Consider the following 24,530-nt stretch of genomic DNA (forward strand, 5'->3'; position numbering starts at 1 on the left):
GAATGATACACCAGGAGAAGTTTGATCTTGCAATTCCTTTTGCCATTAACACAGAACAGCAGGGTTAGACAGTCTTTTATGGGGTTATGACAGGAAATTACCCTACTTTCAGCAGTAAAGGTGGTCCTCCAGGGCTTCTTCCAGAACCCATTGGTCTTGTCGCAGTTGAACACTTACTGCGGCATATAAGACTTGGAATTCATAAACCTTTTAAATTAAAAAATAAATTTCTCTGCTGCTTTCACATCAGACCCACACAGATTCATAATGTTGTACAACACTATGGATGCCTATTCTCTTCAAGTTTCAAACTACGTCTTGCTTTGAATGTTTCTTTTTCTTTATCTCCTGATGTACATCGTTCCTTTTCAACAAGGTCAGCATACAAAAACTTTGCTTTTCACAAATTATGTTCTCAGTTATTGTATGTCCTGTCAACTGCTTCTCCTTAATTCACATGAGAAACAAGTTCTCGAAGTTATCTAGAATTCATGGCCATCGTTTAGTCAATGTCACCATCCCTTTCACAACATTAATTACTTTGATATTTTCTTTCTTCATCAGGATTGTGCTTATAGGGGATGTTGTACAATTGTACATTTCTGCCAGGTCTGCCATACACATACCTTATCATGATTCTAGATAATTTCCTTTTTCAGCTCTAAGGTAATTATCTCCTTCCCTTTTTTCTGGATCAACTTGAATAATGTACTGTACCACTATTGTCAACTTGACAATGAATAATTATGATCACAATTCTGTAAAGAACACGCATTTACAACTTTACAAAAGAACGCTGCCAAAGGATTTTGCAAGATAATGTAAGGTGATGCTCGTGCAAGTACAGTACTGCAAAGCGAGTGAAAGACTTAAGGTCTGAGCAAAGGAGGGATGTAAGCAAAGACGAAATAAAACAACATAAAAACAGAATCTTAACAGTTTCTTATTTCTATACTCTCCTGATGTTCATATTGCTTCTTCTCCAGAAGCTCATTTAACTGACATGTAGTTGTAAAATTTCAAATCTAAAAATAAATTTCCAATTTTCTTACCCTTCAATATACATATGCCCTTAGTAAAGGAAGGGACAATGAATGTAAATAACTACTTTCAATTATGCATGTGTTAAGCAAACAAAATACAAGCTGAAAATGTTTGCATACTTCAGCTTAACAAAATACTGTTGAGATAGAGTAATTATACCATACTTGCAACATAAATACAACCAGCTTCAAATTACTCTAAACACCTTACTATTGAAAGTTTATTTATCAGAAAAGAAATACAACAGAAATGCAAAGGGAATTAAGGACTTGGTTAGAATCCTAGAGGCATTACAAAACTATCAAAAACTAATGCTTTACTTGATCTTAATACTTCTGTGCTCAGTTCAACGGACAATGCCTTATACAATATGATGTGGTCATACTTTTCCTAAGCAGCGAAGTATGTTCCTCACTCAAGGATACAGCCATCTTTTCACTTTCTGGAGTTTTTATACAGGAAAGTTTCAAAGTTACAAGTTCCAAGAAGCTGTTTGTTAAATGTTAGCCTCTGGTAGGTTTCACCTAACTTACTTGCCTACAAAACGGATTTTGAGCGAAGCGAAAAATCTATTTTTGGGTAAGATAGCCATGTCGTCCTGATGGAAGGTTCCTTCAGTAGCTTCCTAAGGGTATATATGACTACAGTAGATATTCCCAGAGAATTAAACTAAAGGTTTCACAGAATTCTAACTTCTGGCGCGAGTACCCATAAGGTTTCCCTTTAGGATATGGTATAATAACAGGGGACGTATGCTTGATACGCCACATAGCTATCTACACCCCACATAGCGTTAACGCTTCGAGGGGGAAGAGTGGCAAGTTATGGGAGGAGCCGTTACTAATGCAAAAGTCAACAAATAATCCTGTTTCACATTGCAAATGTTGTCTTACTATATTAAATGATATAATAGTTTTTATTACTGTATTCCATTATGAATTTTTGATACAATATCCGAGTTATGATTTCTGTTTGTATCTGAATGTTTATAAGCTGAAGACCTCCTATATATCAATGTACCATGCACATAATCAGAAAGAGGCAAGGAAGGACCTATACAGTTAAGTAAAACCCACTCATTTAACATAAATATTATTTTCTGAAAAAATGCATTTGTAATATAGATGACTCTGACAGATATCCTCAGTTGGAAATGAAAATATTGCACTTGATTCCGTTCTGCTGATTTAATTGAAAATGAAGCCTCTTTCACAACTCAGGTTGCAAATTGAACTGCTAGCATTGTTCTATGACAAGAGATACATGGTAAGCTAGTAGGAAGAAGAAAACTTGAAATGAAAGCAACATTTCAGGTATCCAACTTCAAAAGAGTAACCCCAGAAAATCAAGGAGAAATGCATAGACAAAGACTTGGATCTAGTGGGAATAAAACAGGTCCTTGAGTTATGAAGGTTTTGTCTCATGACAGTTTGTGAATGTGATGCATCTCCCATTAGGTAAGGAGTTATATTATATTTTTTCAGTTGCATATGATACTATGGTATATTTATGTCCTCCATAATTGTTTTTGACATAGTTTTTTCCTGTCCAAAAGTGCATTTCATTTCCAAGAGTATGACCTCCCTTCACAGTATTAGCATATGGGGGTTACTTCAATACTGTATTGAGATGTGTTACAGAATATATCTCTATTTGATTTGTAGCGCAGTGTAGAAATGGATCTCCATCAACCTGTACATAAAAAAAAAGATAATACTTGAACTTTATAGAAATATAGATGCCATTAATGATAATATGGCAAGAAACAGCACAAGGGCACAAGAGGGGTTAGATGTGAATAATTATCTAAAAGTCCGAATATGAAGGCCTCCCTTTATGCTTTAAGAATCGTGTGTAAAAAATTATTTTGGTACTGCTCCCTCAGTACTACATGATGTGAAAAGTTTTGAACTGGTGTGACCAATTCCCTTGCACTTTCCTTTCTTGTGAATGTCCTCCCCATCCTTCCAGGGAGGCGTCCGTGTGTATCACCACTGATGGTTGTGGTGGTTGATAGAGAATTGTCAGTGCTAGGCTCTTGGCTGTTGACCAGGGCCTTAATATCGTGCGCAATCGGGTCGGGGTCAATCTTCGTTGATCTCTTCGAGCGTTTAATGCGTATCTTCTCCAAACTCCTGACGCATCCTTTGGCTGTGCTTATAGCACCGGATCTCTCACTGATGCGAACTGGAGAGAGCCCAATACTCTTTCCTGTTGGCGTCTTGAAATCCTCGTGTGTTGGATTAGTCTTTTGACAGATCCCGCTATCTCTCTCCTCTTCTTTAAAGGAATGGAGAGGTGGTGTGACTGTAAGTTCCAATGGATTCCTAACCATTGAAACTTCTGAGCTGGAGAAAGGCGAGACTTCTTGCAGTTGATCTTGAAGCCCAGATGCTCCAGGAACTGGGTCACCTTTCTGGCTGCTTGCAGACAAGTAGTCTTGGATGCTGCCCACACCAGCCAATCGTCCAGGTATGCTACTACTTGAACTCCGTCAGAGCGTAGTTGTTGGACGATTGTATCCGCTAGCTTTGTGAATATCCTTGGGGCTATGTTTAGCCCGAAGGGCATGGCTGTGAAGACGTATTTTGTCTTCTGTAGCCTGAATCCTAGGTAGGAGGAGAGGGGGTGACTGACTGGTAGGTGCCAGTAAGCATCTGCCAGGTCTATTGAGATTGTGTACGCCCCTTTTGGTGGAGGGGTCCTTATGTGTTGCAAGGTAAGCATCCGGAACTTGTTGTTCTCGATGAACTTGTTGAGTGGAGACAAGTCTGAAATTACTCTGAGTTTGTCCGAGTCTTTCTTGGGAACACAGAACAGCCTTCCCTGGAATCTGATGGACTTCGCTTTTCTTATCACCTTCTTGTTCAAGAGTTCTGAGGTATATTATTCCAACAAGGGGGTGGAGTGTTGGAAGAATTCTGGAAAAGGGGGTAGAATTTTGTTCCATTTCCAAGCGAGTCCAATCGTGATTAGGCTGTGGGCCCAGGGATCAAAGGTCCAACGATCCCGAAAGTGGAAAAGTCTGCCTCCTACCTGGAACCTCTCATTGCTTAGAGGTTCCTGAGGACTTGTTTCCGTGACTGCGTCCTCCTCTACCCCTTGGTGGGTTTCCGGAGAAGCCTCTTTTTGGGCCTTTACCTTTGTAGGGCCGAAAGGTGGTCGTGTGCCTCTCAAAACCTGGGTTGAAGACAGGTGACTGGGCTACCAGCTGCTGAGGGACCATCTGGAAGGTGGTTTGCAGCTCGGCTACCATTTGAGGCACTATGGCCATGGTCACGGCCGGAAGTTGTGCAGGTCTACATGGTCTCTTTGCCTTTCTGTCCTTAAGCTGGGGACCACTGTCTGAGGAAGATTTCCTTTTTGAAGACATGCCCCACTTTTGGAGAAGGTTCCAATTCTCCGTGGCGGCTTTGGCAATGACTTCTTGGACCACATCTTGTGGGATAAGGTCTTTGTCCCAGATGCATGATGAGATCAGCTTTCTGGGTTCGTGTTTTACCGTTGCTGCGGCAAACACATGCTCTCTACAGGTCCTCCTTGACCTGACAAAGGCATATAATTCCTTCACAAGGGTACCCATGTGGGACTTTGCTAAGACCATGTACAAGTCTGTGGCATTAGTGAGGCCTGCACACATTTCCAGGCAGTTGTGATGAGACAAGGAGGCGGCAAGTCTTTCTTTCATCTCCTGTTCCCTTCTCAAAAGATGGTCTGGCAACTTTGGAAGGTTCTCGTTAAACTGCTGGCCTGCTATCTCCGGATCCAGCTTCGAGACGGAGAAGGTTAGATGTACCTCTTTCCACTTCTCCTCGCAGGTGGGTATGGCTAGAGATAATGGGTCGCATTCCTCTAGAATTGGGCAGGGTTTGCCCTCTTCAACTGCTTTCATGACACAGTCAAGGGCTTTCACCGAAAAGGGGAAAGCTCTGGAGGAAGGAGCAATGAAGGTTGGGTGCTTCTTGCTCAATGCTGAGACTTTGGAGTTGGTATATCCGGCTCCTTTCAGGGTCTTGGTAAGGATGGCTTATGCCTTGTCATGTTCGAAGACAATGACTTCCTTCGGTACCATCTCCTCGCAGGATCTAGGTTCATCTCACAGTCTCACGTAGCAATCTGGGTACGCTGAACAGCTGGGCCAGAATTGAAGATCTTCAAGGGGTTTCGCCCCCAACTTCTCAGAGATGTAAAGCTTCCCATTCATCATGGGCATCTGCTCCGTATACCACCAGGGGTTGGTTTCAGAGCAGTGAGGGAGGTCAGATACTTTAATGAGCTTAGTAGAGCCTCTGGAAGCGTCAGGGCATTTCCCTTCTTGCACCTCTCTCTTTGTCTCTTTTGAGATCTTGCTTTATGTCTTCTTGTTCCTTCCGGAACACTGCCAACATATGCTGGATCGACTCTAGGAACGCCTCGCTCCTGTCGACCTGTGTAGTCGGTTGGGTAGTTGGGGCTGAAGAGGTTGACGGCGTAGGTTGATATGCCGTCACGGTGAACTGGGGGTCCTAAGTCACTGTCGAAACGGATCCTTCTTCCTTCGTTGGTGGTTGAATCACTTCTTCTTCAGGGCCTTCTTGCAGTAGTCCTTTTCGGTGTCGGTGGACACCTCCGACATCCGTTCTTGGTGGATGTCCATGCCTCTAAGTGCCTTATTGATGTCCGCGTCCATTTTCAGTTGGATGAAGGGAGGCTGGACCTGTTCCTAGGGCACTATTGCACTGGATTGAGCCTTAGGGAATAGAAGGCACCTAAAAGATTTGCAAGGTAGGTAAGGTCCCGGAGAGTTCCTCTGGAACCCTCTTACCCACCCACGAAGGATTTCCCTTGCCTCTGTGGTGGCAGGGATATCTTCTCCAAAGCCGTTGGTCAGCAAGGTCGAGCAGTTGGAGCAACCCTTCGGGTCCCAGTACCTCAGGGATCCAGATACGATGCAGCAGGGGGCATGAGACCTTCACATCGTATGCCCACAAAAGTCCTTACTCTTGTGGTTGCAGAACACAACTGCACACGTCACCAATGCCTCCTCCTGTAAAGGAAAAAGGGTGAAATGAGGATACAGTTGTTTATATCATTGATATAAATGCATATTTTTAATAGTAATACTTACCATTATATTTAATAGCTTAGGATAGTGAGCTAGAAAGGAAATAGGAAAGACACATATCTGTGTTTCCTCTCCCAGGCAATCGCTGAGACCTCCGTCAATATTAATATTTAAATTCCCTATAAGGGAGGATACAGGGTGGAACGACTTCCGTACGTAGAGCCAAAGTTAGTGAATATTTATACTGTACTAACTTCTCTACCTGTAGTATATTATTACTGAACGGTGTTTTATGTGTGTCCCGATGATCAAATGATTCATAAGGGTGTTGAGGGATTACTTCAACCTCAACATGTTATGCAGTCCCAACAATACACAGAGTATGATAGAAATACTTGTACTACAACTACTGTATTGTTGTACTGTACTGTAGTTTTACCAACTACTGTACTGTAGTTTTACCAGTATACTACCGGGGTTAGGATAGTGCCTGGCGGCACTAACTGATAGAGAGAGAGAAAGAATGGAAAGCAGGATTTCCTATTATTATGGATTAGCACAATAATTGAAAGTATAGGAGGGCTACTGCCACCTACTGTCTCCTTTCCAGAATGAGAGTTCTAATGGAAGGGGAGGAATACATCTGTTCTAGCTTCCATCCATCCACAACTTTTGCCGCCGGCTCTACTGGCGGTTGCAAGGTTTGTGGATGGCAGGCAAAGAGAGGACTGACGAATTCTCAACAGTATGTTGGGTTTCCCACCAGCAGCCGTTAGGGCCGGCACAATCTTTCCCCCAGGGGCATTCACCTCCGGTGAAGGAAGGACATAAGGAGGAAGTGGCCGAGGCGGCAACCTAACCGCCGCCGGTAGGGTCCTGGCCAGCAACGCAGTCAACCCGGCAAGCCTGGATGACTGTCAGAATACCGGCGAAAGAATGTTGTGACGGCTAGGCCGACACTAAAGGACAGAGGGGGTAGGGGAAAGGGTCTTATAGTTCACAGGGGAGAAAGGCGGCGGCAGGTATGCCGCCTACTTTCGGCTGTAAACTAAGAAAGCATGGCTTCCTGTGCCGATGATGTCATGGGTGGCAGAGGAAGAAGGATTCCCCTGTCGGCGACATTGTCGGCTGCAAGACAGTACACCCTGAGCTACCATCTTCAAAGAAGACAGACGGTGTAAGACTATCTAAGTCAAACTGGAGTTTGCTACTCGACGGCGATGACGAAAGATAGGGGTTGCCGCCTGTAATGGCGGCGGCTCAGGGAGGGAGGAAGGGTTTAGCCTCTTTTTTCTAAAAGAGAAAAATATCGAACCTTATCCATAAATTCTAGGGGATATATGTCCCCATCCAAATTAATAAGGAACGATACGATGAGGTTAAACATTGGGAATTACTTTACTAACGTATACATAACGAGTTAGGCTAGCCTAACTCCGCAGGGGACCGCGGCCAAGGTTGGTACCACCGGGGTCCCCGGTGCATACGAAAAGTAAAGTTACATATCGTAAGAGGAATAATTAAATTATATGCAATATCTTCACTAGTATAATTTGCCTAACTGGCTAAAATTTTTTATAGTCGCACTACTGACTAAAAAAATGCATTTATGACGCGCGACAGCGGTCTCAAAATGGCCGCCTCTGGTGTCGGCTGCGCTCAACCAAACACACTTAAATTATCCAATTTAACTTTGAGAAAGGAGCCTTAAAATTATACACAGGAAAGATTAGATACTCAACTTTCCAGAGGCTGAAGATGCTGGAGATTGCATGATAATATTTCAAAATCGGTAATAAACATCGAGAGAAGCGTGGGAGCGCACTTAGCTTAAATGCTACAGACAAAGGAATGATGGGCCATGGTAGTACGGAGAGGAGGTCCACCGGATACCTTGATAACGGCTCCCCTTTCGTTCGCCACTCTTCCCTCTCAAAGAGCTAAATCTATTCGGGGTAAAGATTGCTATGTGTCCTATCAAAAAATACGTCCCGATATTATGCGATATCCTTAAAGCTATATCAACGATACTCGTGTCAGGAGTTAGAATTCTGGAGACCTATGGTTAATTCTCTGGGAGTATCACTGTAGCAAATATCCCTTAGAAAGCTACCTAAAGAAACCTTCCATTAGGACGACATGGCCATCTCACCCAAAAATAGATTTTTCGCTTTGCTCAAAATCCGTTTTTTAGCTGCATCTATATAATTTTAGTGGTATAGCTTCCACTTCATTTTCTTACACTATAAATGACTCACATGTTCCTTTTCCCCAAATGAGTCACTTGGAGTAGTTTATAACTGATAATTTGTGTTTAGCTGAAACTTCATTAGAACTGATGATGGGGTGGGGTTAGGTACTATTTTCCAGGTTTCCACTTCCCTTTAGGCTACATCTTCCTTTGTGGGACAAATTACTTTGGCCATTTATGGCATGGAAGCTTTTAGTCATGATGATTTAAAAGAAGAGCTCAGACCTCACATCCACAAAATTATCAAAGTTTCTAGCACTTTACATTAGCTTCAAATGTCACCTTTTGTGGATCAAGTATTCAGGGTCAACTACTGTACGTACCTTTTACTGACAGCATTTTTACATCAGAGCAGTATTTGCCAGTCCTATGCTAAGCATATGTCTCTTCCTGTGAATTCACTTATAATATAAACCCTGTGTGGAGGAAGATTTTGGAACTTTTTTTTTTAAGAACTTTTAAAGAACAAAGCAGAACCTTCCCTCAATAATTGTGCGCTTGTTTTTTTTCATGCAACGGTTTCCAACAGAAATTACGCTTCTTGGTCCTGACAAAGAACCAAAATAATACCAGAGGGTCAAGATAGTTAGATCTTCTATGAACTTGGTATATCGAATCTCACTTGATGATGCAAAAAAGGATGATCAAGGTTTCTTTTATCCCAGATTCTCCTAGCTTGATTACTCCATAAACATCTACAGCTGGCATATCACAAACTTCTAGCATTCTGCCAAATTTTAACTTTGCACTTGCTTGTGTAGTCTTGTGCTGGTACAAATGCAACTCTTCAATTTACCATGAGTTTTTGTAAGACATCGCCATCTCCAGGCTTTTTTCCAACACTCGCTGAACTATAAATCTCTTTTTTCAACTATTTGCCATTCTTCTCTTCTCAGTATGCCCAACCCATTTCAAATCTTTGAATACACTCTTTTCTTTCAGCCTTGCATTGAATCTTTCTGATTTCCTTATTAATTGTACGATGTATGCGAGTGACCACATTTCCCCCATCTACAAAAGTACATGAATCATATACATGAAGTCTAGCAATCTCTAATTCACCCATGGAACCAAATTAGTATAATAAATCATATAAAATAGATATCAGAGGATAAAACAACACATGTGTACTTTTAGAACAGCCTAGATATTCAAAATATCTGTAGGTATAAATTCAAGACTAATATAAATGATTTTACCTTACCTAGGGTAGTGACAATAACAGATCCAATGAATGGAACTTTGAAAAAAAAAAATGGTTCAGTATCCAACATTCTTGAACCTTCTTTAAAAATGATGCTCTCATTTTGGGGACTGACTTCTACTGCGAAGATTATTAACCAGCTACAGTAATTGTGTGATCTATCTTTATTTCCTTGAGAATGCTCGTCAGATGCCTTTGATCTTTGAGGCACTAGTATTCATGTGTCTCCAACACCATTAGTATTAAGTCCTCCCTGACACAGAAAGGCCTTATTCAAGTCTCAAAATATCATAAATCAACTTTACAAAAGAGCCATTTCTTGGTCCATGACTATATCCTATTCACAACTTATCATATGCAAGTTTTAGCTTCCTCGATAGCTATTTACCTAAGTCCAGCAATCTGTACTTCATCCAGGGTACCTGCCGTTACTTTTATTACCCTGTAAATAACTGTTTTATACTTTTTCTTATATCCTTTGGTGCCCATCCACAAAGCTCTTTTCCAGACAATACTTTTTCCTTTATTTTCTTTCTATCATTTAAGTTTCCACACAACCTTTTTCCCATTTTAATGTTACCGCTGGATCATCTCATACACATTTTTTATTTATCAAATAGAAATGTAGGTGATCTGCATACAGCAGCTCAGAGAAGTGTTTATTTTTTCCTTCATTGCAAGTATTGTTACAACCTTCTTTGATTCTAATATTAACAGAAGGTTATCTGTTTACTAAGCTCTCATGAACATTCCTTTTTGCCTCTATTACCAAAATAAACTTCAAAGGACTAAGGGCTGATCCTTAATGTCCATCAAGACTTCTCCCAAAACCTTATGATGCACTAGCTTCAACCTTATATCTGGCTCTCGGGTACAGTAACATCACCAACTAGCTCAAAGGGTTTCCAAAACCTCTTTGTCTATGAGGGTTTTCAAGCTATATGATATTTTTGTCTTTCATTAAGATAGTTACTTTTTATGGTGAAGATGCCTCCCTTTGAAATAATAGTTAGCTATTGGTCAGTAAAATCTATTAGTCTACTTGCTCTTGATGGAAAGATGTTGATAGGTGAATAACTCCTAAACATGTACAAAGCATAGGAAATTAATATACATTCCAAAGAGAGGTATAATGTATGCCCTCCACATTCTTTTTAAATAGATACACATGGTGATGGACAAGCACCACCAATCGAATGACCTTAGTGTTGAAAATGAAATAACTGATGACAAAGGTGCAACACATATATAAGGACTTCATGCTGTGTAAGCGACAAAAGGAAAAGAACTACTTCACAGAAAAAGATAATCTTAGCAACTTGTATAGGATAGAACTCGAATATCACAGTTACAGGTGTTTGTAAAGCCAATGGCTTGTATTTAAAACAAACCACAATTTTTAAGTGTACTTGAAAATGAAAGAAATGTTAAAATAGATGGAGCTCCTATTTGGAAAAATAATTACAATATCATAAACTATACAAAAGTAAGAACAAGACTTCATGACTATAATTCCCAATTTGAGAACACTTCAATAACATAAAATATATATAAAAAAATTAAACATGATTTTTATATGTTTTCTTCAGTTTGAGACATTTTAAAAAGATTAAATATTTGGAAATTTGATTCCATCAATGTTGTGAATAACAAAAAAAAATATTTCCTGTTTAAAATAATGTATATATATAAACCAAAAGTATAAAAGCAATTGACATTTTCACAAAATAAAAATTAAAAGACTGCTGAAAGCTGAAATAAATTAGCTTTCATTGGCTGATTTCTAAGTCACCAAGTCACTCAAATGATTGATTAATATTCATTACTACTATTTTCAAACTCATCCTGACTATATCATCTTGGGTCTATCAAACACTACACATGTAGTAAGAATCCTCAACTTCACAAAACATATAAAATAGGCAGAACAATACTAAATAAATAAAGGACAGTTTAATAATGTCGTTTTCACCAACATACTACCAAAAATAATATACTGAACATTTATTTTATTGTACAAAAAGTCCTCAACTTAAAAACGTAATAGGTTGCAAGAAACTGTTTGTAAGACAAGTTTTTAAATTGGCCTAGGGTAAGCCTAACCTGATTTCCAGCGGCAAAATTCAAGAAATAGTCACATTTCATATAAACTAAATATCAGATTATTGCAAATGTTGCATTGCGTATCGTATAATATTTAATTACAGTATTTCATTATCGTATTAGAGTATACAAACTTTTGATACATGTGAAATCTATGATTTCAGTTGGATTTGTGCTTGGATCTCCAAATGTTTGTAAATCGAATTTAAGTTGAGGACCTCCTTTTTTTGGTTAAAAATATAAATGATCTTGGAATGGAACACAAATCTAAAGGAAAGCAAATGAATATCTCTTGATATTTACTGTGACAATGACCATGATTTCACTACACCTTCCTTAAATCTTGTCGTACTCACATTCGAGTCTTCTGTAATTTGATCAACTGTGTGGTAGCTAACAAGTGAAGCGTTGTCGTCATATACCTTTTTTTCCTAAAATCACAAGTTAGTTGGCTTTTCTCTTTGAGACAAACTACAAAAGTAGAGCCGTCATTTCTAATTTCCAATAACATTATCCCTGGAGGAAGATTTGTACAAAATTTTTCAAAGGTTACAGGATGAAAATTTGAAGTTAACCCTTTGATGCCTATACTGTAGTTACAATCTCACTTCCAACAAAGCTGTTTGGCATAATTAAAAAACTACCAGGTAACTCATACGATAAATTTCAACACCAGTTTATGGATTAAAGAAATATTTTTAAATCATATTAAATACACCATTAAATTCAAATTTAACTTTGCTTCTAAAAACCAAAATTTTAATGATAAAATCTGACACTCCTATACTAGCCTAATGCTCCAATGGCTTTTGTCTCCATAAGCATCGTATGTTGATGTTACCCCTTGAAAGTCAGATATTTCCCATTTTATTTCCTTTCTTATATACTAATGTCTCTAGTAAAGCAATGAGACTTGCCAGCAACTCACAAAAATAACATGCTGCATATCATATAACACTTCAGTCTCAGAGCCCAATAATTTCCTTCTTGACACCACTAGTCAATGGGCTACTTGTATATAAACATGAGGCAAAGATGGAAATAAATTTTATCATTAAGATTACATTTATTTCTATGAAGTTGCCCTGATGTTTTGCAGACTCCCACACTCTAAGGGGTGGTGGGTAATTGGTGAAGGAAAAATATACAGCGTTTAGTTTCCCATAATCAGTTAAATATCAACATAGACTTAACCATAATCTAGTTTTTGGGTACTCTAAACTCCAGATTGACATTTTTTCGTTACCTTTTGGGGTTAATATGCTGTGAGCACTCTTAAGGACTTTGTCTATGTAAACCAGTTTGCAATGATAGAGAACCACAAGTTTCAACTATACATAGCACCGAATCTGGATTTTCAGGCATTGGCAAGAGATGCGTTGAACCCAGACCCAAACAGTCCTCAATTTATTTGTTTCCTCCGAGTTTGATTCTTAAGACTTTGAATATCCTTAAGGTCTTCTCAGGGCCAGCTGTGTTGGTAGCTCCACATTGGCTGAACAACCCATAGTATCCACTGCTCCAGGGTACACCCTGCATCAGAGATTAGGGAGTTGGAATATCATCGCTTCCTCCTTTCTGACCCACAACCTTCCTGCTTGGATCTTCTCTTCATCATACACAGTAAGGAGTTTTTAGTTCACAAGATATATTTGATGGGCTGTAAGAGGTCTTCTCCCACTAGACAAAACCAGTGGAAGGCACAGATGATCTTCAGGTGGGATGTCTGTGTGTCAGATAACCCCAGACTTTTGTGGCCTAATTTCTGGAAGCTTCAGGCACCAACATCTTTTCATATAAATCTACATTGACAGAATCCTTCAAGCAGGCTTTTGACAAGAATTTAGACTATGACATGTTTCACAAGATTACTCAGTCTTATGTTTTACAATGACCATCCCCACCAACCCCTTCAGTGCCCTGGTCTTTTGATAGATTGCTTGAATTTTTAGCAAAATTAGATAATTCCTTCATTTCCCTTAATGTTACTCCACCCACAAAGCTATTTTTTATAGCAGTAGCTTTGGAAGCAAGAGTAAGTGAACTTGCATCAGGAGTTTAACAGCATCATTCCTGACTGTCTCCAGGTCTCCTGTTTGGCAAAATTGAAAAGCCTCTTCAGAAGAGAGAACCTCTTTATATTACCGTCTTAAGGCAGGGTTATGGCAACCTCTGTCTAGTGTCTATCCTGCAAATAAGACTGCAGAGATCCATGTTTTCTGAGGATAGTTTCAAAATACTCAGACCAAAAAATCCCTTTCAACTGGAGCTATTCGTATTCTAATGACCTACTTCATCATGAAAAATTATCCTCTTTTTATTATTATAAAACCATGTGAGAAAAATTGCTTCCTCGCTGGTTTTCTTTTTTTTTTCTTTTGCTAATACTGTAAGCAAATTTCTAGACATCAAGAACTACCTGAAAGACCCCCAAAGCGGTACAACATGCGTGTATGATACTAAACTTGTTTGTGGGACCTATATGCCGTAATCAGATAGATGAGGGGGGACACCAACCAGGTCTCTTAACAGAAGCATATTGAGACATCTAGCTGCTGCTTCAGAGTTTTTCCCTTATCAGGCAAGTGTATAAATTGTTAGTTTTTCTACTCGCCCATACACTCATGATTTAGTTGTTTTCTTGGTTGTAGACATTTCTCCTTTATGCTGGTACATGAATACAATCTTGCATTAGTCCATGAAGACCACAGAGAACATGAACCCTAAAAAAGAGGCTTTGACAAAGGAAAAAAAACTATTTTTTGGGAAGGGGGCTGTATGGCCTCCATTGTGTAAGGGGGACATTTGATTCTTACTGAAAGTTTGAAAGATGATGGCTTGGTGCAAGTTAGTGTGCAAGTAGCACTGTTTCCTGTATTAGCAGTTTTCTGTGATGACTTGTTATTGGTTACCAAATGATTTTCAGCACTGGAGGTGGTGGGATGGGATCAATAGAACTTTAACCTGTAGGTCTCCCTTATACACATTGAGTCCGTGCTTTACACATTAAAACATTGGCTCTAGTCATAACTTCTTTGGTATCTTATTGGATTCTCTGTTCAAGCTATCTACAAGAAAGTCCTAGGAGACTGCACACTTAATTACTATTGAATTACATATACAATTTTACAAAAAAATACTAAATTGAGATAAACTAGATGCCAAGCTTGCAAGTGAACGAGACACACAGCTATTTAAACATGATGCAAATGAACAGGTTTATCAACTCTCTAACAGATAAATTCTAAAAGGGAACAGTTTAGTCTGAGGGAATATTAGGTTTTGCCATTCCATCCACAGAATAATCTAAATTTGTTAATGGGTCCTTATTTCATTGAGAGAGAGAGGGATAACATAAGATTGAGACTACCCTCCTCGCACATATTGGATAAGCCACTGTTTCAAGACAATTTGTTAAAAGGATGGATATAAGGATCTAGGCTACCATCTCTATTTTCAAGTCATGCAATGTAGTTGCCTAAATGATTGGCTACAAATGCTGGAGCGCAGGGGCTTTGCACCCGAAGAGTCTGGAGTAAATAAAGAATTTGAGGATCTACGAGAGGCTCTCGAATCTGGGATGTACCATGTACCATCAGAACCCTCATTGAATGGTTAACTAGAACCTTAACTACCACTTGAGGAGTTAAGCTACAATTTGAAGGTAGGCAGGTTAGGCCTGGGAAAATTACCCTTAAAGATTCATTGGTCTTCTGAGCTTCCACTAAATTCTTTATAAGCTCATGGCTATCAAAACTAAACTTGTTAGTTGTCTAGCAAAGTCAAAGGAAGAAGTGGCATCATTCTCATCATTCCTTCTATAATCAAGTAGTCTAGTCTTCTTAGGATCTCCTCTGAGCTAACTGATCTAAAAGTATTCTTTGAACTTAAACTAATCAGTAATCATGAAACATACTTTCCAAAGAGGAACAGTGAGGCACTCCTCACAAAATTCTCCAAATTAAAAAATTGTCCCCAGCACAAGACACAGAGAGCATGCGGATCCTAATCGGCCAACTCAAACACTTATACACAACTACTCAACTCAGCAATTGCTAAGAAATATTCAAACCACTAAAATAATTAAAAAGCAAACAAAAAAATATGACATCTGGCGTACATGTCTCCTCATTCTGTAGTTGATTTTTAAACTGAAAAGCAACACAACATGAGCAATACATTATTGCTGTTAAGACACTGGTAAATCTCATCAAGGGGTATATTGGAAGGAAAGAAAATGGGAAATTTCTTAATTCCATGGGGGTAACGCGGACATTCCAAGCTTCTGGAGACGAAGGCGTTATGAACATCTAGGGAGGTGCATAAAGAAATTCATTACACTTAAAATTAAAATCTTTCATATTTTTACCAGCCATTTCAATTCTCTCTGAACACAATAAAAGAAAACAATATGATGGTTATAAATTCCAATTTCTTAATATAATGTAATTCATAATAAATGAGTAAACAGTAACAGGAAACAAGACACTAATGAAAAAAAAAAACAAATAACAAAACAATGAAAAGCACACCATGTAAAGGTAAAGGTGTCTGGTTTCAGTTCAAGTTTCATCAGAATAGATGCTCATCAGAATGTTAGCCAGGCAAGCCCAACCCCTCCCTCCCCTGTGGTGCCCAACCGTAGCAGTAGCCTCCCTAGTAAACGGCTTAAACTCACGGTCCTAGGCTGGGATCGATCTACCGCCATGCGAATGCTAGGCGAACAATTACCACTGTACTAGCCAGGAGGCTAATACAGTGTCCTATTCCATTAGAAGATCAGCAGGTTAAACTACTTACAAAATAAAACTTAATGACAGTAATATTTGGCATGAACGTCTTAAAACTTTCACTACGGTATAGAAAATACAGTAAAGGACAGAGCAAAAGTATCTAAATTGTGATATGTTAAACACCCAGCTAAGTGCCACTGATGGGACTAGTAGTCTTGATAGATATTACTTCAACATTTCCTCAATTTGTCAACTTGAAGGTCTCCAGAAAAAAAACCTTTCGTGTCCTACTGCCTCGCATCTCATCATACAAAACCAAATATTCCACTTCTAAGCAGGGTTATCTGCAAGTTGCGGTGTACACTTTATAATTTTAGATCTCAATACCACCAAGTGTTTTGATTAATAATGCCATTTTCAGTTTATTATTATCATTTGTAACAGATGAATATAATAATTATTAAAAGATAAGTTTAAATTTCCTAAAATCCATCTTTTTTACGTTATCACCACTATTGGTTAATTATATCTTCTGTTTTATTAATACTTTATCGCAAATAACTTTTATTATAATATCGATAATCAAGATAATATTTATCATCATTAATACACTTCCTTTCACATAATTTTTTTGCATTGTGTCATGACTACAGGTATATAGTTACTATTATGTAATTTTTGTTGTAATTTTTGTTGTTTAAGAGATTTTATACAAATTTAAATTTATTTGCATTCAGAATTGTGGCATTTTCTTTCTTAATGAAATATTGTCCCCATCATCTTTTTCTTTAAGCTTCACCCATTCAGGGCTCGCCACATCAGATTGTCTGTCTCCTCTACTTCTATACTCTGAATCCTCCTCTGTCACACCAATTGCTATCATATATTCTATTATTGAATCCATAAAACTCATCTTAGGACTTCCTCTCCTCTTTCTACCTGAAGGCTCCATGCTTAGTATCCTCCTCCCTACATATCTTCTTCCCTTCTCTTCCCCTGCCCAAACCACATTAAGTCTTGCTTCCTTTGCTTTCTTTCCAACTGATTAACATGTGCAGTTCCTCTTATGAGTTTATATCCGACCTCAACCTTCCTTGTTGACCGCTCGAGAACCTCAACATTCTAATTTCCGCAACTTCCATCTCTGCTTCTTGGTTGAGGGTACAGTCTCCTAACCATACTGTCTTCTCTGGTTGTTAAATTGTGTCTTTCCATTCAAAGTGTTTATGCACTAATATAATTACTGTCGTCACATAACAGTTGCTAATGAATGATCAATTTAAAATTATATAATATAAATTGGTCAGTTATTTTTCTTTCACAGTCAGCTATTATAATTTACTTTCAGTTTACAATAAATCCCTAAAGCCCCAATTTCACTCTTTTTATGTTCTTTTAAGATATCAGCATTAAACATATATAGTACATGATCAGCAGAAAGCTTTATATCCAATGCTTAGCTTCAGTTCTTTCATTTAATTTTTAAGTTTAAAAAAAAAATATGAAAGCAATAAATTGTATTCAGTCTAATAATCTTTTTTATTTTTTACAAAAAATATTAATAACTTCTAAAACCAACATTTAACAACATATATTTTTCTCTACTCCAAAACATTACCACTGACATTGAATCAGCTACAATACTGCTGAAATTTTAATACAATTATCAGCAGATTTTGTGTTATGCACTTAGCGGAATTTTGATACGGAATGTACAATGTATGTATATGTATATACAGTCACAATCAGCTGCCGTGATGTGTACAATACAAAATCCCAGATACACAGCTCATCATCAAATAATCCCAGATCAATAGATCAAATATAGTGGAATATGAAATTATAAAAAATAATTAATAAAAATATTCTTAGAACAATAAATGCATTCCGTACTGACATAGCATAGAAAGTTTGCAGTACCTTTGACTACAAATTATTACATTAACACCTTGGGAAAGAACATCAGTTAACACACTATAAAATTATCCAATTGAATAAACCATCTCGATCAAACTGAAGTTATCTTTATAGGATTCCAGGATTCTTGGCAAAACAAGAAGCTAATTTTCTTTTGAATGCCAATACAAAAGTGTAGTATTCTCATTAGTTGATTAAAAGTTCTATCAGAGGGACAGAAGTGTATGACATAACTCGCAAAGATAAAAACAATCCTTAATTACTGTCAGGAGTTAAAACATTAAAAATACCTTATTAAAAGAAATAGCAATTAAAAGGACATAACCAAAATGTACGCATAATAAATTTGGAATTATACTGAGAGACTTTCATTCTAAAATGAGACAATCTAGCTCAATTCAGCAGGATTACAACTATTTTAAGTACTTGGCTATAAGGAAGAAAACTGACTAATAATTCACAGCAATTCATTCTGGAAAGTATCCAATTTGGTCCTATAATGTTAGACAGTTAAAGGAATACATTAGGGAATGTAAGCACAAGTTTGTATAACTCTGGGGAAATAATTGCATTACACTTTGTAAAGCAAACATTTGCTCCGGCCAGAGCATATCCCTCCTTTGCCAATCCTAAATCATCTTCACAAAAATAATGAGTATTTGAATAGACAGCAAGCATAAGGGAAAACCAACAAAGATACAACATTAAACAGCAATCTTGAAGTTGAGAAAAATTAAGCTGGTGTGGAATGTATCCAATCATCCACTGATCTGCACCACAAATGCCATGGGCAGCAACCTCCAATTTTTGATACCCAAAATGTCTTACGTGGGTAAAAACTTAATGTACCATCATATCAAAGAAAAGTAGAGCTTTCAACATCCAATTAATCTAGTTAATCCCACACGATCTACATCTATTTTGAAGGGGATTCACTAAATTTCTGTATCTTACTTTTAGAGGTGCAAATCTTACTCCATATGCAAAAACTATTTCAGCCAGTAACAAGCACTTCTAATAAAAGTTTGTATGACGCACAGGTACAATAAACACTAGCCTTTTACCATCAATTTTATATATTATTTAGTTCAGCCCAGTCTTTTAAAATTAAGGAAAGGGGAATTTGAGATTTTAATGTTGATTTGAGACAGCACCTACATATTCTATTGAAAACAAGATCAACTACAAAGGTTTAAGCCAACTCTCTGCTTCTAAGTGCATCAGCTTCAACAGTGCCTGACATGAGAAGTACTATGAGGTCCTGAATGACTGCTCAAGCAACCCTGACTTATCATAAACAAATACAGTATATACATTATTTACAAAAACGTTGCTGATCCAAAGTAACTACCTCCACTTCATTGTCTCTGCGGCGAGTAGTTTTCAAACAAGATGACCTCTCCGTATAGTCTTGAGTCTTTACGGTCACTCCACTGACCTGAGGTGTGCGTATTAACAAATCCTCTAAATCAGGAGTGCAATCACTATCACTCACCAAATCAACAATACCTCCAGAACTTGTTGTCAATGGAGACTTCAAAGGGGGTACACTGCTGCTACTACTTGACCCAGCAGAATCAATGCCAGAAGAATCACTCGGTGAAGAAATGGGGATGTGTGTTCTGGAGTCTGCAGCGAGATAAAATCTCGTTCCTGAGGCAATGCAGCAAGTGGCGGACCACAAATGACAGATGGCCGCGAGGTGGTTGGGCTCGTACGTTGATTCAACTCGCTGCCAGTTGGCTGGTCTGGAGGCAGTTCATCGACCAGCATAACATCCAAATCAGATGGCTCCCCAGAGCTCCCACTAAGTACAACAGTAACATTTGTTTCATCTGATACTTGAGATTCACTGGCTTGGTCTGATGGTGAAGACACGGTAATCAGAGGAAGACTGCGATCAGTCTCAGGACTAGGAAATAAGTCAGGAGAAACTATGCCTTCACGGTCAGGTTCAGGTAAGGGCAATGACGATGATCGTGGTCCAAAAGTAGGCTTTGGTTCAATCTTGATACGTTTATCTCCTTCCTCATGAACTGGAGTAGAGAAATACTTGTGCTTATACCACATCTTGCGACTTCGTTTTATAGCACTTTCCCCTGCAACACCTGCCGAAGATGCAGGCCTATCATCGACTATCAACGTACTCTCTCTTGTATCATCTGAAAAAACACTAACCAAGTCGATGCTATCCTGACTCCCATGAGTTTTATTGAAACTAGAAAGTGAATGAGTATCTCCATCATCATCCACATCTACAGACATCTGCTGTGAATTAAAAGCCCCCCTATATGATTCCCCACTCGTTCTACTACCTGAACCAGCACTCATCATTTTACCACAACTGGTGTGAGACATTTTCACTATCACATTTCTGGCTCCACTATCACTAACAGTTTCAATTGAACTAGACATGTCAAATTTATTCATAAGGTTAATTTTGGCAATATTAGACAGTCTATCACTTTGTTGGTCATCTTGACTAGACTCGGGAGTGTTTCCATATTTACATTGATACATAGATATGGGTGAAGGAGTGTAGGGATCTACCCATTCCAATTTTGTTCCTGGTGATCCCTGAAGCGTCTCATTCCCAGAAGTACCGGCACCATTATTTGGCACAGCCCCTTCCAAAGCTTCACAACGGGCTTCTCCCTCCAGACTAAGAGAACCTTTCATGTTCCCTCTTGGAGTTGGAAGAACCAATGTCATATTAGAGTCACTATGTCTTCTCCGTTTACTTGGTGATGTCAAAAACCCATCCAACATGGCTGCTTCTAAGGTGCTACTATTACTCTCATTACTTTGCAACTGCCTCTTAAAAGAGCCCATACTTCGGCGCTGAGTACCTCCATACTCTATGCTATAATGATCTCCAGAACGATTCAAAGCTTCATGAAGCAATTTCAAAACCTGAAATGGAAAACTTTATTGCCACCCATCCTCTCACTTGGTTCTGCGGTAACAATAAAAACAATACAAGATTTTTATGCTTTAATATGTTGTTTAGAGACTTGAAATTCATAGAAAGGATTCTTTTTTATTCTAGTTAATTATTCCAATAATTACAAATTTTTTTTTTGCTGTTCTTCCTCAGGAGGGTGCTAACTTAACCTGGGCAGCCTTAACCTTTTTAACTTTAAGTAAATTTTTTTTATAGCTCTCCCCATTATTATGAACGGAAAATTATCTGGTGTAGTGCTTTTCCAATTAGATGGCTGCCCGTTCTACTTGTCTATTCCCAATTGGGAGTGTATCATGAACCTCGTAGAACCTTTCCTACCATCAAGCATGCGCGTGCGGACTATTTTTCGAAAAACAATTATTCGAAAGACAATTGTTCGAATATGATTTTGTTCGAATTTACAATGATCGAATTGCAAGATATTCGAATAAGCAATTTTTCGAAATTTATGTTGTTCGAATCCATTAGCATACAGTACTTTACTTAACCATAAAGGAGAATAGGCTTAATGTTAATTAATGAATATTCTATATTTATTAAAATTTATTTATATTTCTTTGCACATTTATGTCAAATGAAAAAAATTTTAAAAGCAATTAAAATCAATACTAATATAAAAAAGGAAATCAGACATTTCATTACATCCTTAGATTATGGGCTACTGTACGAAGATACTTGATCTCGTCATGATACTCTTCAAAGTTGTCAACTGGTTTCTTGAAACGTATTGCAGTATCTTTATATTTCCGGGTGCTTCTTCCACATTCTTCCCCTCTATTTGATTTTGCAATTTCAATTTTATTGAGATTGTTCTCTTTTAAATGCGTCGATGAGTTTCCATAATGATGGGTGAACAGCGCTGACTTGCTGAGAAAATGCTGGATGCCAACCCTCAATCGAATTATTTGTCTTTGGAGATTATTCTTAACTCTTTCAAAGCAAGACCAAATATTTATATCAAACAAAGGTGAACGACGAGCATTTCGCCTACCTGGTCGACCAAGCCACGTATCTTCAAAATAATCTATTACCATAAGTAATTCGGGTAAAAATACCTCCAGTTCTACTAAATTTTCAAAAATGTCAATAACTTCCTTCTAGGATAAATGCCAGTGCTAATGGCATTCGAATTTTCACTGAAAACTCTACGTCATTCAACTACTCATTCGATTATACATGTTTATTGTCAAAAGCAGGATTTGTTTGCGGTTGATTTTATTTTCATAAATGAATTTAAATAATAAACAATGCAATCGAGTTGTTTTTCATATAACTACTCATTCGCTTATAAACCGCAAAAATTATAAATTCTTACTCTTACTCAAGTCAGTTTAACTCATGGATTCGAACAATATTAATTTCGAAAAATTGTTAATCGAATATCTTGTAATTCGATCAATTGTAAATTTGAACAAATACACCTTCGAACAATTATTCTCGAATAATTAGTTTTCGAAAAAAAGTTTTTCAAACAGTTCTCTTTCGAAAATTGTTTTTCGAAAAATCGTCAGCAAATCTCAAGCATGGGGAGGGAGGGAAATGCTAATGATTATCAATAACCTATAAATTATTTTTACTTCAATGAATCTTCCAGTAGTTCACTGCTACATACAAAACTAATGTAGAAGGAGAGCAATGGTGACCATGTTATGATTCAATAGTCTTTCCAGACCCCCTAGTTGTAGGATACATCGCCAACAAAGCCTTGACAAAACTCCATGCCATTGTGTGCTTTTCCGAAATTACCTAATGTTAGCAGTCCAGTGCTGTAACTCATTACTATTATTATTCCTAGGTGAGCTACAAACACTGTTGGAAATGCATAATGCTATAAGCCCAAGGGTTCTAACAAGGAAAATAGCCCAGTGAGGAAAGGAAATAAGGAAACATAGAATAGTGTGCCTGAGTGTAACTTCAAGAAGAGAAATTTAACCCAAGATAGTGAAACAACATGGTACAGAGTCTATGGCACTACCCAAAACTAGAGAACAATAGTTTGATTATTGAGTGTACTTCTCCTAAAAGACATGCTTACCATAGCCAAATAGTCTCTTCTACACTTACTAAGTGGAAAGTAGCCACTGACCAATTTGAGTGAAGATGAATTTTCAGGGTATCACAGTGTTGTCAGGTCTAGGAGGAAAAAGGAGAATGTGTGAAGAATGGGCCAGACTATTCGGTATGTGTATAGGTAAAGGAAAAATTAACCATAACCAGAGAGGGATCCAATGTAATACTATCTGGCCGGTTGAAGGACTCAATAACTCTAGCAGTAGTATTTCAGTATTTCAAAGGGTGGTTTGTGCCTTGGCAAAGCTACTGCACTAATATCTACATTAAACTCTTATTCCTTCCACTTATATCTAATCTAAAGTAAGTAACGTGCTTGCCTAAATATAAAAGATCTATTTTAACGTTAACTGTTCTTAAAATATTTCATATCAATTGTTCATTATCTTTCTTGTACAGTAGTTTATCTATTTCCTTGTTTTCTTTCCTCACTGGTCTATCTTTCCCAGTTGGAGCCTTTAGGCTTATAGCATCTGGCTTTTCCAACTATGGTTGAAACTTAGCTAGTAATAATAATAATAACTATTACTTACCTACATGAGTCTCTTGCCGCTACTGGAAGTCCCAAGATCTCAAGCAACCTCAAATCTTGCTCCTAAATTACTTGGCTAATGCAAGGCAAAATCTGAGACTGCGGTCTTTCTCCACTGAGTTACTTGTAAAACTCTTTCCAAAGACATGTTCTTGAAGGAATTCAGGCAAGTGTCACTCCCCTGATGCTTCTGGGCATTCACCTTAACCAACTTCAAACCCTTTTTGCCTCCATCATTGTGAGCTTCAATGATCATGGACCAGACATTCTTTGACAAAGGTGAGGTAGGCAACTCAAATCCATAGAAAAAATTCCTGGCTATGCCCTTGATCTTTGCTGTCCTGTTCAGTTAGAGCTACTTAGGTTTCACTGGGTAAAAGACAATTTCTGCTGGATCATTGCTAATAATAACCTTTGAAGACACTACTTTTAACAGCCTGGTTAAAGCCATCTTGAAATTGTTCTTAGCTCTACACTCTTGGAGGAAGCACGGAGAGAACTCTCATTTGAAAAACTTATCTTGATTGAAAGAGCCTGTAATTCTCTTATTCTCTTTCCAGATGCCACAGCTACTAAGAACAGCCCTAACAGTCAAAATTTCTCAGACTGCTAGACTCTTGAGGGCTCAAAAGGCAGCTCTCTCGTGTACTGTACAACCGAGTAGATG

At 38.1% G+C, this 24,530-nt stretch overlaps 1 protein-coding gene across 1 annotated transcript; it reads right to left on the reverse strand.

The window, feature by feature from the left end:
* Positions 1-17,106: 17,106 nt before the first annotated feature.
* On the reverse strand, positions 17,107-24,119 carry LOC137649530 (uncharacterized). Its single transcript, XM_068382514.1, is given in 4 exon segments — positions 17,107-19,934; positions 19,937-21,222; positions 21,904-22,139; positions 23,988-24,119. Coding segments are annotated over 4 exon segments (1,977 nt in total). The 3' UTR covers positions 17,107-19,611.
* Positions 24,120-24,530: the final 411 nt, after the last annotated feature.

This window comes from Palaemon carinicauda, chromosome 11, assembly GCF_036898095.1.
Source record: "Palaemon carinicauda isolate YSFRI2023 chromosome 11, ASM3689809v2, whole genome shotgun sequence".
Taxonomy (NCBI): domain Eukaryota; kingdom Metazoa; phylum Arthropoda; class Malacostraca; order Decapoda; family Palaemonidae; genus Palaemon; species Palaemon carinicauda.